At 37.6% G+C, this 17,512-nt stretch overlaps 1 protein-coding gene across 1 annotated transcript; it reads right to left on the bottom strand.

Moving 5' to 3' along the window:
• Positions 1-11,017: 11,017 nt before the first annotated feature.
• Positions 11,018-14,217, bottom strand: LOC139149217 (nucleoporin Nup37-like). Its single transcript, XM_070720806.1, has 4 exons — positions 14,039-14,217; positions 13,259-13,440; positions 12,205-12,334; positions 11,018-11,122 (listed from the first exon to the last, which is right to left on the bottom strand). Exons 1-4 carry the CDS (start codon positions 14,213-14,215, stop codon positions 11,018-11,020), a joined length of 594 nt encoding a protein of 197 aa, XP_070576907.1. The 5' UTR covers positions 14,216-14,217.
• Between the last annotated feature and the right edge of the window lie 3,295 nt (positions 14,218-17,512).

Below are 17,512 nucleotides of genomic sequence, written 5' to 3' on the forward strand. Positions count from 1 at the left end.
TATATCCCTTTAAATCTAATTTCAAGGATAAAACAAAAGGTGACAAAACTGATATGCTGCACAGACTTGAATCAGTTGACATCAAACAGATATCAATATACAGGCGACCATAGTGTAAATACAGAAGACATCTGTCTTCATGCCTCAATCATTGTTAAAGCTTTGTAAAGAACATATGCTAATAAGTTATAAACTGAAAGATTACCTCTTGGAAATAAAGAATTTATGCGAGATGTACTCAGATGCATTAATATCAATAGGCTACTAAAGGGCGTAGATATGACATTTTATTGGATCGTGTTGACCAACGGCAAAAAAGCAAAATAAATATTATAGGCAATATTGGAAAGTTAACAGCATATTACAAAATGAATAATATGGATTTCAAGTTAGTGGATCTGCATAGTTTGCTTTCAATATTTGCATCTGTTGATAATGAGAGAGTATCACTGGATGTTGAGATTAATTGTGATGTGAAGGAGAAACTAAAATTCAACATAACTGACACGCTGCACAAACTTGAATCGGTTGACATAGGACTGTTATCATTAAATATAACAGGTTCTAGTTGCTCAAACAAGGAAGAGATCTCTTTGTATATTTCAACCATTATGAAAGAATTTTCGCATCTTGAATTTGTCACTGAAAGAAAGAATCCCATGCGATGTTCCAAACCATTGAGGTCTTAGAAGGTTTAGCTGGAGTAAATACCCGACACTTTTTATACAAAAGTAAGGAATCTCTTGGGTATAATCTTTCAAGGTCAGTTGTGGATGCAATGCTACAATTTCAGTCTGCTGAAACGGTGGTTTTATCATCTGCTAGGCTATGTAATGATGTTGAAATAGCAGAGCACATTGACAAGTATGTTAATGATGGGATGATCATACATGGAGTAGAGTATGAAGGTAAACTTGTAACTATACAAAGCATGAGTACCAATGAAGCAACAAACACCTGTCCAAATTAATTGAAGTTGAATTTGATTAAATCATAAGTCAAATACGGACTTGGGCTACGATGATGCAGTTATAAGTCGTGCTATAATGGATGACAGCAATGCCTTAACTAAAATTTACACAAAATATGTTATGCTTTCAGACCATCTCTGGTCTTAAATCGCTACATATTAATCTCTCTGACATTCAGTCCACAGAATTTCATATTTGTCGTCATCGTATGTTTTTGATAGAGAATGTCCACAACTGTGTTTTAGCATTACCCTGTCTGGCCGAAGTGAGCATTATAGGTGGAAAAATCACCTCAACCGATGACTCTTCAAAAACGTGGATAGAGTTGTTTACTAAAGAGTCACTAGAAATGTTGGAGTTCAAAGACTGTGATTTAAATGATAGCTGTCAGTCAGCAATCATCGATAGTGTCATTAAAGCAGATGAACGCAGATGCAGCCAGCTAACAATAACACTCTGTGATTCATTGTCTTCACAAAATGTAGATTTAATGAAAGAGAAATTATTGGCAGATGGCTTTGTCTTGAGTGATACAGCTGGTTCAGCCTCACAAGGAGATATTGTCTTCAGTCTGAAGGGAAAATCTGTTAGTATTGTTGCAATCTCCTGCAAAGGAACAGGGGTCAATTGACTTTTCATTACATACATTAGAGAATTATCATCTAATATTGCAGTTTATATAGAGAGTAAAGAAAATCTACCATATAACCTGTGTTTAAAGCCAGTGTTTCGCATTTTGGAGTTCTCCTCCTAGTCAAACACTTGATCAGTACGATGTTTGATTTCTATAACTTTAATTACACAAACTGATCTCAAACTTTGGCATCCTTTGTTAATCCTACAAACAGAGTTTATACAAGCGTTTGATTGATGATTCAAATCGCCAAGAATCATTGATTTCCCACCACCAACGCTCGATTTTCCTAAAAAATCGTTTCCAGTCAAGTTAGAATTGGAATATAACAACAGAGTTCGATCGGCAGCAGCTTCGCACTGACTGCTTGCAGTCTGTCTGCGTTTTTGTGGCCGGAAAAATATAGAAAACAAGCGACCTAGCGGCCGATATAGCTCCACTGTGTTTATATAGAGAATAACTATTTTTGACACATGTTGATGAAGAAGGTGGAAATCTTTGATAGCTCAATGCAGTGGCCAGAAAAAAATGGCTAAAATAAGCTGCAAAAATATACAATTGAAGATTTCATCATACTTTGAATGTATCACATAGGATCATCCCTAAGAACATGTCAACCAAAGCTATCTGATGAGTAATTTTTGAGAATAAATTTTTTGACCAAAAATGGCAACAATTGCCCTCAAAAATAAAAATTGCAGATTTCATCATAATTTCAAAAGATCAAATTTAGTTCATCTATAGAAACCTGTATACCAAATTTCAAAGCTGTTAGACAAGTACTTTTTCAGAACCACATTTTTGACCAAAATGGGAAAAATTGCCCCAAAAATTCAAAATTGCAGATTTCATCATTATTTCAATAAATATCATTTAGTTCATCAGAAATTCAATATATATTACTTAGCTCATCTTTAGAAACCTGTATACCAAATTTCAAAGCTATCAGACCAGTACTTTTTGAGAAACACATGTTTTGACCAACAATGGCAAAAATTGCCCCAAAATTACAAAATTGCAGATTTCATCATAATTTCAATAACTATCATTTAGTTCATCTGTAGAAACCTGTACACCAAATTTCAAAGCTATCAGATGAGTAGTTTTGGAAATACACATTTTTTGACCAAAAATGGCAAAAGTTGCCCCAAAAATACAAAATTACAGATTTTATCAGAAATTCAATATATACTACTTAGCTCATCTGTAGAAACCTGTATACCAAATTTCAAAGCTATCAGACCGGTACTTTTTGAGAAACATATGTTTTTACCAAAAAAGGCAAAAATTGCCCCAAAATTACAAAATTGTATATTTCATCATAATTTCAACAAATATCATTTAGTTAATCTGTAGAATCCTGTACACCAAATTTCAAAGCTATCAGATGAGTACTTTTGGAAATAAACATTTTTTGACCAAAAATGGCAAAAATTGCCCCAAAAATACAAAATTACAGATTTCATCAGAAATTCAATACATATTACTAAGTTTATCAATAGAAACCTGTATATTTCTGCACAATTTGAACAAATCTGAAATAGATCATCCCTAGGGACCTATGTACCAAATATCAAAGCTATCTGACCGGTAGTTTTGAAGAAGAAGATTTTTAAAGATTTTTTTACCAAAAATGACAAAAATTGCCTTAAAAATACAAATATGCAAATTTCACCACAATTTGAACAAATCTGACTGAAGTCACCCAAGCAAACTGCATATCAAATTTCAAAGCAATCGGACAAGCGATTTCAGAGAAGTTTTTTTACCAAAAACACCAAAAAATGCCCAAAAATACAAATATGCAAATTTCACCACAATTTGAACAAACTGAAGTGAGGTCACCTCAAGTGAACTGCATATAAAATTTCATAGCAATTGGACTTGCGGTTTCAGAGGAGAAGGCAATTGTTGACGGATGACGATGGACGACGGACGACGACGACGATGACGGACGACGACGACGGAAAATCAACCTATCTGATAAGCTCCACGTCGCTGACAGCGGAGCTAAAAGTGGCATTGTCTGGAGAGTGTGCCTGGGTGTTGCCTGTTTGGTGTCCACTTACACAATGAATGCTGTCATAGCTTCGCACCCTTTTAAAGGGAGGCTCCGCCTTTAAACCATCAACGTTTTATTTGATTACGCAACTAAAAAATCTTTATGCAAATAATAACTGCTGGTGTTGGTTCCCATTAGATCATTACATAGCCAACATTAAACAATTATAATTCCATCAACATAACCAACTAACCTTAGAGAAAGTCACAGGGGTGTTCCTGATAATAATTTTAGCAAAAATTGGTGCAAACATTCCTTTGTAATTTCAGTATCATTGCTGTATTTTACAGCTACACTTCTACAGATGTTGATGTATTCACAAAATATGACACACACAACATTACAGAGAACACTTTATGTCCAATAGGAACAAATTTATTCTGCATAACAGTGCCTGATACAACTGCAGATCTGGTTGTGGACATGGATGTTCTACAAGCATCCCTCTAACCTTTCTGTATGTCATCAGAAAGTTAAAATTTGGTAACAAGGGTTTTACTACCGATGTTTTGATAGATCTTAATTCACTTGTTTTAAATTGAAATAATATATGCCTGGAAATGTTTGTGACTATTACGTGAACAAAATGTCAACACAATGGTGTCATCGTTATAGAATAAGCACAGTCAACTATTACTCTATGGGAAGCTTATTTAATAGGTGGATGTGTTGCATTGTCTGGCATCCATTATCTGTTAACTTTTTACATTCAAACCTTTTTCTTAAAAACAGACAGTCCTATTCCTTTAATATTTTGAGTACAGGTCCCTGGGGATGAACATTATCAGATTTGTTCAAATTAAGATTAAACATGCAAAATTGTATTTAGGCTAATTTTGCTATTTGGGGCAAAAATCTTCTTCTCTGTAACGGCTGGTCCAACAGCTTTGATATATAGTATACACATTTACTATCGATGACCTTATTAAGATTTGTTAAAATTTTGATGAAATGTGCAAACTTGTATTTTTAAGGAATTTTTTTGCAATTTTTGGTCAAAAAATCTTTAACAATCTTCTCTAAAACTGCTGTCAAACAGCTTTGATATTCAAGATTTAGGTTTGTAGGGATAAGATGTTTGTGCAGTAACAAGCGACCTAGCGGCCGATATAGCTCCGCTGTGTTTATGTAGAGAATAACTTTTTTGACACATGTTGGTGAAGAAGGTGGAAATCTTTGATAGCTCAATGCAGTGGCCAGTAAAAGTGGCTAAAATAGCTGTAAAAATACGCAATTGAAGATTTCATCATACTTTGAATATCACATCAGATCATCCCTAAGAACATGTCAACCAAAGCTATCTGATGAGTAGTTTTTTGAGAGTTAAATTTTTTGACCAAAAATGGCAACAATTGCCCCTAAAAACAAAAATTGCAGATTTCATCATAATTTCAAAAGATCAAATTTAGTTCATCTATAGAAACCTGTATACCAAATTTGAAAGCTGTTAGACAAGTACTTTTTCAGAAACACATTTTTGACCAAAAATGGGAAAAATGCCTGAAAAATTCAAAATTGCAGATTTCATCATTATTTCAATAAATATCATTTAGTTCATCAGAAATTCAATATATATTACTTAGCTCATCTTTAGAAACCTGTATACCAAATTTCAAAGCTATCAGACCAGTACTTTTTGAGAAACACATGTTTTGACCAAAAATGGCAAAAATTGCCCCAAAATTACAAAATTGCAGATTTCATCATAATTTCGATAACTTTCATTTAGTTCATCTGTAGAAACCTGTACACCAAATTTCAAAGCTATCAGATGAGTAGTTTTGGAAATACACATTTTTTGACCAAAAATGGCAAAAGTTGCCCAAAAATACAAAATTACAGATTTTATCAGAAATTCAATATATATTACTTAGCTCATCTGTAGAAACCTGTATACCAAATTTCAAAACTATCAGACCAGTACTTTTTGAGAAACACATGTTTTGACCAAAAATGGCAAAAACTGCCCCAAAATTACAAAATTGTAGATTTCATCATAATTTCAACAAATATCATTTAGTTCATCTGTAGAATCCTGTACACCAAATTTCAAAGCTATCAGATAAGTAGTTTTGAAAATACACATTTTTGACCAAAAATGGCAAAAATTGCCCCAAAAATACAAAAATTCAGATTTCATCAGAAATTCAATACATATTACTAAGTTTATCAATAGAAACCTGTATACCAAATTTCAAAACTATCAGACCAGTACTTTTTGAGAAATACATTTTTTGACCAAAAATGGCAAAAATTGCCTTAAAAATGCAAATTTGCATATTTCTGCACAATTTGAACAAATCTGAAATAGATCATCCCTAGGGACCTATGTACCAAATATCAAAGCTATCTGACCGGTAGTTTTGAAGAAGAAGATTTTTAAAGATTTTTTTACCAAAAATGACAAAAATTGCCTTAAAAATACAAATATGCAAATTTCACCACAATTTGAACAAATCTGACTGAAGTCACCCTAAGCAAACTGCATATCAAATTTCAAAGCAATCGGACAAGCGATTTCAGAGAAGATTTTTTTACCAAAAACACCAAAAAATGCCCAAAAATACAAATATGCAAATTTCACCACAATTTGAACAAACTGAAGTGAGGTCACCTCAAGTGAACTGCATATAAAATTTCAAAGCAATTGGACTTGCGGTTTCAGAGGAGAAGGCAATTGTTGACGGACGACGACGGACGACGATGACGACGACGACGGACGACGACGACGGAAAATCAACCTATCTGATAAGCTCCGCGTCGCTGACAGCGGAGCTAAAAGTGGCATTGTCTGGAGAGTGTGCCTAGGTGTTGCCTGTTTGGTGTCCACTTACACAATGAATGCTGCCATAGCTTCGCACCCTTTTAAAGGGAGGCTCCGCCTTTAAAACCATCAACGTTTTATTTGATTACGCAACTAAAAATCTTTATGCAAATAATAACTGCTGGTGTTGGTTCCCATTAGATCATTACATAGCCAACATTAAACAATTATAATTCCATCCACATAATAACATTACCTCAGAGTAAGTCACAGAAGTGTACCTGATAATAAATTAGCTAAAATTTGTGTAAACATCCCTTAGTTATTTCAGTATCATTGCTGAATAATACAGCTACACTTACACATATGTTGATGTATATTACAAAATGTGATCCACACAAAATTACAGAGAACACTTTATGTCCAATAGGAACAAATTTATTCTGCATAACAGTGCCTGATACAACTGCAGATCTGGTTGTGGACATGGATGTTCTACAAGCATCCCTCTAACCTTTCTGTATGTCATCAGAAAGTTAAAATTTGGTAACAAGGGTTTTACTACCGATGTTTTGATAGATCTTAATTCACTTGTTTTAAATTGAAATAATATATGCCTGGAAATGTTTGTGACTATTACGTGAACAAAATGTCAACACAATGGTGTCATCATTATAGAATAAGCACAGTCAACTATTACTCTATGGGAAGCTTATTTAATAGGTGGATGTGTTGCATTGTCTGGCATCCATTATCTGTTAACTTTTTACATTCAAACCTTTTTCTTAAAAACAGACAGTCCTATTCCTTTAATATTTTGAGTACAGGTCCCTGGGGATGAACATTATCAGATTTGTTCAAATTGAGATTAAACATGCAAAATTGTATTTAGGCTAATTTGCTATTTGGGGCAAAAATCTTCTTCTCTGTAACGGCTGGTCCACAGCTTTGATATATAGTATACACATTTACTAGCGATGACCTTATTAACATTTGTTAAAATTGTGATGAAATGTGCACACTTGTATTTTTAAGGATTTTTTTTGCCATTTTTGGTCAAAAAATCTTTACAAATCTTTTCCAAAACTGCTGTCAAACAGCTTTGATATTCAAGATTTAGGTTTTTAGGGATAAAAAGATTTAGGTTTTTAGTGATAAGATATTGTACAGTAACAAGCGACCTAGCGGCCGATATAGCTCCGCTGTGTTTATGTAGAGAATAAATTTTTTGACACATGTTGGTGAAGAAGGTGGAAATCTTTGATAGCTCAATGCAGTGGCCAGATAAAAGTAGCTAAAATAGCTGCAAAAATACACAATCGAAGATTTCATCATACTTTGAATATATCACATCGGATCATCCCTAAGAACATGTCAACCAAAGCTATCTGATGAGTAGTTTTTTGAGAGTAAAATTTTTTGACCAAAAATGGCAACAATTGCCCCTAAAAACAAAAATTGCAGATTTCATCGTAATTTCAAAAGATTAAATTTGGTTCATCTATAGAAACCTGTATACCAAATTTCAAAGCTATCAGATGAGTAGTTTGGAAATACACATTTTTTGACCAAATATGGCAAAAATTGCCCCAAAAATACAAAATTACAGATTTCATCAGAAATTCCATATATATTACTTAGCTCATCTGTAGAAACCTGTATACCAAATTGCAAAGCTATCAGACCAGTACTTTATGAGAAACACATTTTTTGACCAAAAATGGCAAAAATTGCCCCAAAATTACAAAATTGCAGATTTCATCATAATTTCCATAATTATCATTAAGGTGATCTGTAGGAACCTGTATACCAAATTGCAAAGCTATCAGATGAGTAGTTTTGGAAAAACACATTTTTTGACCAAAAGTTGAAAAATTGCCCCAAAAATACAAAATTACAGATTTCATCAGAAATTCCATGTATGTTACTTAGTTCCCTTATAGAAACCTGTATACCAAATTTCAAATTTATCAGACTAGTACTTTTAGAGAAATACATTTTTTGACCAAAAATGGCAAAAATTGCCTTAAAAATGCAAATTTGCATATTTCTGCACAATTTGAACAAATCTGAAATAGATCATCCCTAGGGACATATGTACCAAATATCAAAGCTATCTGACTGGTAGTTTGAAGAAGAAGATTTTTAAAGATTTTTTTACCAAAAATGACAAAAATTGCCTTAAAAATACAAAAAATACAAAATTGCTTAAAATCAATATGCAAATACACCACGATTTGAACAAATCTGACTGAAGTCACCCTAAGTAAACTGCATATCAAATTTCAAAGCAATCGGACAAGCGGTTTCAGAGAAGAAGATTTTTTTACCAAAAACACCAAAAAATGCCCCAAAAATACAAATATGCAAATTTCACCACGATTTGAAGAAACTTAAGTGAGGTCACCCCAAGTGAGCTGCATATAAAATTTCAAAGCAATTGGACTTGCGGTTTCAGAGGAGAAGGCAATTGTTGACGGACGACGACGGACGACAAGGACGACGACGGACGATGACTGACGACGGACGACGACGGAAAATCAACCAATTTGATAAGCTCCGCGTCGCTGACAGCGGAGCTAATAAAACAAATTTCAAATACAATCTTTAAGGCAATTTTTGTCATTTTTGGTCAAAAATTTTTGATCACAATGTGATATACCGGTACCGGTAGTTAAATAATGATGAAATCTGCAATTTTGTATTTGGGGAAATTTTTACTATTTTTGGTCAAAAAAAATTCAAGAAATGAACGTACCAGCACTTTCATTATTTATGCACTTAGAAGATTATATTTAAAGAATGGGGATTGGGGATTGTTTATTCAACCAATCAAACATCTTTTATCTGTTGAAAATATACCATTGTTATTATATTCCTTACATGGGTCTTACTTTTGATTTTACCTCATTTTTATGGTCAGCTTTCTGTAAATTCCAAATTTCTGTTAAGTACCTTTACATTGAAGTATGTACTTTCATTGGTGTTCAGATTAATAAACGACATTGAGATAAAATTTAAAGATATGAAACTTGTGTATATCATTTACTTAACTCCATAGACACTACCGGTAAATGTCAGTCACGACAGAATGACAAGCAGATTTCAACTCTTAAAGAGGAGGTTCACCAAGGCTGATTTTTACATAATTGTGCTAGCTTTTGGGTCACTTATTCAAAAATAGCCGTTTTCGCCACTTATAACCCGCATGATTTTTTTACAAAAACAGATAAAAGTAGAGATGGAAGTTGCATTTTATGGCTTCATCAACTCACTGTATTTTGAATCATGGGAAAAAAGCGGCAAGCTTGGCGCTTTCATCACATGATATGGCAGGGACTATCTGATACCATAGCATTGTCCACTCACTCACAAGGCTTTGCGTATTTGCATAACTTAAACAATAGTTATGCAAACACGCAAATACTGGTGTGAACGTGAATGACAATCGTGGCATATCCATCGGAAGATGGTCCCTGCCTTTTCACTTGATCAAAGTGCTATGCTTGACACTTTCTTTCCCATGACTCAAATACCGGTACATTGAGTTGATGAAGCCCTACAATACGTCTTCTGCCACTATTTTTATCCATTTTTGTAAAAAATTGTACAAATTATAAGAGGCGAAAATGGCTTTTCCAGACTAATTGACTCAAAAGCTAGCACGTATGTAAAAGTCAGCCTTGGTGAAGTTCCCCTTTAATTTATCCAGCATTGATGAGTGGAACAATGGAAAGTTCTGAAAGCTAAATGACATGTGAGATTTTGTCTCTGAATCACCATTCTTTATTGCTGAATTTTTTTATAAACATTGTCACATAATCCTGGAAATGCTTCTATCGCCAATCTTAACAAGGTTATATCACTGATAGTGCTCTTGTTTTGATATAGGGTTAATGCATTTGTTGGCAGCAATGTTTTGTTTTCCATTCCCTTTCCCATGATGCATGGTACTTGCACAAGAAGTACCGGTACATACCACTATTCAACATTATGAAATTAAAGTGAAATTTACTACTTTGTGCAAAAAACAAACAAAAGAAAAAATGTCAAATTATTGGTTCTGTTGACTCACAAAGAGATGATAAAAAGTGGAAATCTTAGTCGGCATATTTTTATCTCTGTTGCCTGCTGAAGGAAACAATACTCAGCCAGAACATGGTTGGTTTACATCTGCAGGGGTACTGCATACACATGATTAAATCAAATACTTAAAGTTGTCCATGATATCAATTCCCCATGCGAATCTGTTGTCAGGAAATTAACAACGCAATGATAAAACCAGATGAGGCATGGAACACCTTTAACGTTAAAATGAACCATTTCTTTTGAACTTTCATGACAAGATGTACCTCTTTTCCATTTGATGACAAATAAATTTTTTATTCAGCAAAGTGTATCCATCCATGTTGGTATAAATGTATCCATCCTGTTCTCAGTATGACTCATTTTCCAAAGGCTGTTTCAAGTTTATGTTATCTCAAGAAGAAAATTTGAAACAGATTTTTAATTTGCAACATGTAGAAATACCGAGAAGTGGAATTGTTGTCTGTACTCATCTCTCACTGACTGAGTTCATATTTCTGTCATCCATAGATGTATTTCCTATCTTCACCAACAGCACATACTGGTAACGTAGCATGCCAGCTCAGACCCCCTGCTGTGACTGGTAACGAACTTGACACAAGTACCTGAAAACCAATGGAAATTCATATTGATTAAAGAGCAGAGTTATTTTACTTTTTCTGAACAAGAATGAGACAACTGCTTTTTATATCACATTTCATTCACAAATAACCACAGAAAATTCTGTTCAAAGTCCACAATGCGAAATTGTTTAGTACCAAGTCGTCAAGTGAACTATATAAAGCATACTCCAGACTAAAACCACAAGCACTGTCAAGTGCAATGTTCTGTAATCCAATTTCAAGAAAACATGAATAATTTGGTGGCTGTAAAACAAACACATACCTCTAAACTTGTTTACACTAATCACAGACAAATAGAAAGACAGACTAGCAACGCGGCATGCCTTTTGTTCCATGGTCGTCTCGGTAGACTATGGCCTTTTTATATTAATATTAGTTTCACAGGTGTTAGATTTTTTGGAGACTTTGTTCGTGGTTGATAATTGCACGAGATTATGCGAAAAGTATGACGAGATGGCATCGTGCTGCCAGTCGCATAGTAAGCATACTTACTTGTGAGCTCATAGGGCAGAAACACTGCTTCACGCCAATTAAAACATAACACGCAAGCAGTTTCATAAACACGTCCTTCCATGACCAACTTTTAAAGACGATATGACTGACCTTAAACCATTGAGTAAAACCAGACAATATTGATAAAAGACTATCAAATTTGGTTCAAACACACTCATTATATATTCATGAAAATGTGACAGGAATTTTTAAAATGGTAAAACTCACTTTCCCGAAGCTCAAAACTTTCCCGTTTTCACCAGCACGCCAATTTCGCTCAGCACCACACGACAACAACAACACAAACTTTGCCGAACATACTTTCTCTTAAAAATTGGCGAAAATCCGGAAATTACCGAAGGATGCATGGTCGGCACTCTTCGGAAAAGAGAGGCGAGAGCTACCTGAGGCGAGGCGAACATGGAGGGCTTACGTAAGCGCTTCACACCTTGAACAATACCCGTTGCTAGTCTGTCTTTCTATTTGTCTGTGCACTAATAGAGTTTTTTGAAGTGCTGTGCTTTGTAAATTAAGAGTTGAACAGCTTGACTTGTGCATAAAGTCTCCATTACCTGTGAGTGTCCCAGATGGAATACTTTGACCTCATTGTGTCCTGTTGTGGCAAACAGATTCTCACTGACTCGAGACCATCTGAAATTCCTACCACCCTCATTGTGAGCTTGTCTGTTCTCCTGTGGCAGGCTGAAGAAGAAATGGATAAGATTCTTGAAAAAATTGCTCTGCAACTATGACATGCATCTAACATCAGGGCTGAGTTCGATTGTAACCCGAGTAGCGACCTGGGTAGCTTATGTTGACGTCATAGGACACTAATTAGCATGCGCAGAACTGTGACCCGGGAGATGCGAAACGAACGACATACCCGATCGACCCTTGTAAACAAACATGGCAACAGAGTCGAAAAAATTTAATTTTGCGAAATTATTTGAAGATTTTGACGAAGATTTAGACCCTTGTATATTTTTGATATCGGATAAAAAACTGTCATGTTTTTAATCGATTACTTTATCAGCAAGTCAGGTCTGCCTATTCATCAGAGCAACATTTTGAAAAACTCCGATGTGATGAAGAGGGACCGTGTTGTACTGACGTTTTGCATATTTCTTATATCGCCAACTACACACGTAAACGATGTGCAATTCAAGAGCATAGAAAGGTACCTTTCACTAAAAAATTACGGGAAATTTGCAACCTCTTAATGCAATAACTACAGGTAATAATATTATTACTTTTATTTGCTAGAACTGACTTAAACGGGTAAAATATATTTTATTTACTTCATCTCTTTGGCGGCCATTTTGCCGAGTTGCAACTCTACCAACCCAGCTTCCGACGAGGGAGAAGCCCGAGTAGGGTTGAAAGGTCAAATGACGTAATTTGCGTCATCAGAGTAGCTACGCTGATTCGTTCGACTGCAACTCGGGTCGCTACTTGGGTCGCTACTCGGGTTACAATTGAACTCAGCCCAGGTATTCAAAATATCAGAAAAAGATATTAAATATTATTTTGTAATACATAGGAACTACACTATTTTGAAAGGCTTACTTGAAAATTTTTTAACTTGTGTAAGAATGCACAATGTTCCATCACTAAAGACCTTCTCACCTTGACCTTGTGGAATCCCACATCATCCAATTACCATTTGCGATACAACCAATACGAACTGGGTCGAGAAAGCAGATATCAGCCGACATAAGTGTCACATGACCTGCATCTAGTGACATAATTGGTTGGTGGGTTGTGAGATCATAAAATCTGATTGTGCCTTTCTTTTCAGCCACCATTAGCTAAAGTAGGGAAAAGTTAAGATGAAGAGGATTAAAAAAACATTATAGAATTCTATTATCTTTCATCACAATATTGAAAATGAGTGCCTCTTTAACCAGTATACTAAAGCTGATGGTGTCTGTCTGGTTTGACATGTTGCAGGCATCAGTGTCTATGCTATCCAATTTCACCAGATATACCGGTATACTTGATAAGAAAATGGACTCTGACATATGATTTGAAACACACTAACTGCATAGCATTCAGTAAATGGTATTTCCAAGCAACAGAGTGAGTGTATCAGTAATCTCATTCTGCAATGGGTCACCCTTGCTTGTTTGCTATGCTTGCTGTTGGTAATGGTGTGAGTTTCAGGTCACATTTTCATGAAGGTAGGGAGAGATCTGTCCTTATTGAGAACACCAAACCACAGTTACATAGAGGTCAAAAGACCATTGCGCTTCATACATTCAAGATTGTGATTGATGTGGAAAATGCTGAACCTCAGTTTTATACAGGTCAAAAGAGCAATACCTTATTCAAGATCTGTCACTGATATCAAAAACACCAACCCCCAGTACAAACAGGAATGTTTGTTTTGCCTTAGTGAAATATTACCTTGGCTGGTACATCTTGATGCCAGCACACAGACATACCAGGTGAGTACAAAGTAAAGCACGCCCTCGAGTCCATCCAAGTCCCAGACTCGGCAAGTGTGATCATCACTGACACTGGCAATCTGTTGACCTTCTGTTGGTTCAAAGACAACATCATTGACATAACTTGTGTGACCATCCATTACCTGAAAACAAACAGGACAAACCTGTCAGAGTTTTTGGTATTTAGTCAAATGATATAAATTCACTTATGAAAATATCAGTACTTGTGTTTTGCTACTCCAAAAAGCTAAAAATTAATTCACAGCGAACTATGATTTGATGTGATGAGATGGTTTTCGCCATAGCGTACATATAATTGATGAAGATACACATTGTAAATTTTAAAGAATGACAAACCGGTATGAAATAAATTACAATGCTTGTTGTACATTAAAGCAAAATTCAAGATTGAGATGAGATTTTGTTATAGAACAGGAATTTCTCTCTTAAATATTGACATGGTGTGCTATATTTGCTGTTTTCATGAGAAGGACACAAAAAACTACATTTGGATGTGCCAACTTCCGCATACAAGTACTGTGTGTTGGTAGCAACCGTGCCACAATGAGAAGTAAAACTCAAAACGTGGAAGTAAAATTGGCACTGAGGTCATACCTTTTGCAGAAGTTTTGAATTTTATTCTCACCAAAACTAATTACTAATCAAAATGACTGAAACTAAACTTGTGCAAAACATGAGAATTCACTGGAGAGAAGTAACAGACATTGCACAAGGAGTACATAAATAAGCCTTTGTAGGAACCCTGATGGTATGGTTATAAATATCACAAAGAATTATCCCTTTTAACCCTTTTCCTGCCAAGTCGGTGAAAATCCGCTTGAAATTCGGTGTAGCTAGAATCTGAGCAGCCACGGCCGTTATCCTGCCAAGGCGGTGGAAATCGGGCTACTTTTTGGTACCGGGTCCTTTCCTGCCTAGTCGACGGAACTACGTGTAGCAAACCCTTGCTCGCGCTAGGGGTCGTTTGAGGACAGGTTTTGGGCGAGGAACGGCGTTTGCTCTCGAAATGGGTTCACAGAGAGTCCAACGACAGGGAAAGGTGCAGAAGCTACCCAGCCAGTCCCCCACCCCGTTGGGGGACTGGTTTTTTTGGGGGGACGAGTAGCGTACTTGGCAGGTTAGCACGGTGACGTATCCTAGCGGAGTTTGGGCTAACTTGGCTCTGAGGCACTACATAGATTGCGGCCGAAATTGACCGTCTCGGCAACGCTAATCTGTAAGGCAACCGCCTAAGACCGCCTCAGCTGGCGGTGCAATTTTTTGCCAATGGTGCGAGACGAAAATCACGGACTTAGTCCTGATTGACGGGAAGTGCGGACGGATTTGACAGACTCGGCTTGATTAGTCCCTGACATGGAACTGATCCGAACGGACTTGAGCGACATTTGTGAAGGGTAACCACCGCTTTTAACCGACTTGTTACCTTCTCGAAAAGACTACCCACTCAGATGTCGGACGTTGTCGGCTGCACTTGGCTCTAGACGTTCAAGCCGTGCAACGAAACACACCGCCTCAGCCTTGCCATTCACGAACACGGCCTCAAAATTTGATACCATTGTTCACCAACTTGGCGGCTGCGGTTAGGTGCGTGAACCGTTGTTCACCGACTTGTTACGCCTATGTTGTCCCTGTGAAGTTCGGCTAACGGCCGAGTCTAACGGGAGTTGGCAGACCTGTGTGTTGGTTTATACCGTAGTATGACCGACTCAGGTAGAGGTACCTGTCGGTATATTCCGAGTTTTACGCACTTGGGCGTCAATGACGGGTCGTCATCACCGCTGATGACGTAGACGTGCTGGCCACGTTATTTGAAGGAGCCATGTTTGCCCAACGGACGAGGCCGAGACAGCTGTTGACAATTTTGGCATCCTTCATCTTTGACCGCCTTAGTTGGGTAAGCCGCTCGGCAGGCGACGGTTATGACCTAAACAAGCCGCTGAAGCACTGTTCGTTGCCGTACAAGAACGAGACGGCCAGTCCATTACTGCTTAATGGGCGATCTGTCGGGTTGGCTTGTCACCGACTTGGATGACAATACGCCCTCCGCAGGCGTACTTAGAAGGGACATGAGGTTAAAGATACGGGTTTCCCACCCGTACTAAACATGGGCTTGGGCCAACGTCCTTGGGTGGCAGGTGCGCATGCCACGTACCCAGCTGGACGGAATGTCAAGTTGAGATGCTAATGACATTGACTATGGTACGCTAAGTGCTCGAGGGATTTGCATTGCAAACGAGTATTATTAGCATATCAAATGGTGCGGACAGGCAATTTACATGACGGGTAGGAATGTCAGCGCCGTTGGTGGACTGATTGCCGTAGGTCCATTATAATAACAGGTGGCTGCATATATAAACACCCCTGCGTCCAATCATGTCCAGGGCTTTGTTTCCCTGTGGCTTTAAAAGGGTGGGACCTGCTAGTCTGTCGACACTCTTCCAGACATGAGCTTGACGGACCGCAAAAGTTTTCTGAAGGCGAGCAGACGACTGAAGCTCAAAAGTGCAGAGTCTCCGGGCGGTAGTGGTAGCGATCGTTGTGATGTCCCTAGTAAACGTTCTAAGAAGTCGGGCAAGAAACGCTCCCGTAAGGCGAAGCTATCTCCGGCTGAAAAACCCAGTGGTAAGCGTAAACGTAAGACTGATCGTTCTGCCGATGAGGATGATGATGATGGGTCACCGGTTGCCAGTGGTTCTCACCCGGCTGCTCCGGGAGAGACTACTTCACCTGCAGAGACTACATCTGCTCTTGTGGGAGATACTTCACCTGCACAGACTACGTCTGCTGCTGCTAGTGAGAATGTTAGTAACGAGACGGCTGATGCCATTGGTTCTCCCCCGGCTGCTCCGGGAGAGACACCACCTGTTGCGTGCACCATGAGCCCTCATGCTGCGTCAGGAGAGGTTCCTGTGCCCAGTGCGAAAGAGCTTGAGTCCTCGTCATCAGCAGAGGCTGCCCAGCCCGCTCCTGCCATAGTTTCGTGTGCTGCGATGTCCCCGCCGAAAAAGATAGTGCGGAGGGTTCGTTATCAGGATAGCCCACCTGATTTTGAGCCAGATATGATCCTTGATGCCGCTACGGGCGAGTTCAGGCCCAGACGCCCAGACGACGGTGAAATCACCGCTGAGTCCGACTCGGAGGTTGACGAGGATGCGGCAGAGGACGATGACTTTTATGACAGGCAGTATGTAGGTGAGGCAAGCTCTGACGACGATGATGACGCTGCTCCTGTGTTGGCGGAGGACGACACCCCTCCTGTCTGGCGTATGTCGGAAACTACCGATGCTAATATATTTGAGGAGACCGATTTTGACCATGAGAGAGGACCGACTTTCACCTTGCCCAGCCACTCCCGTGAGATCGATTAATTTTTTAAGTTTATTCCAGCTACACTGATCAGATTGGCAAAGGA

The sequence above is a fragment of the Ptychodera flava genome, chromosome 2, assembly GCF_041260155.1.
Source record: "Ptychodera flava strain L36383 chromosome 2, AS_Pfla_20210202, whole genome shotgun sequence".
In the NCBI taxonomy this organism is placed as follows: Eukaryota; Metazoa; Hemichordata; class Enteropneusta; family Ptychoderidae; genus Ptychodera; species Ptychodera flava.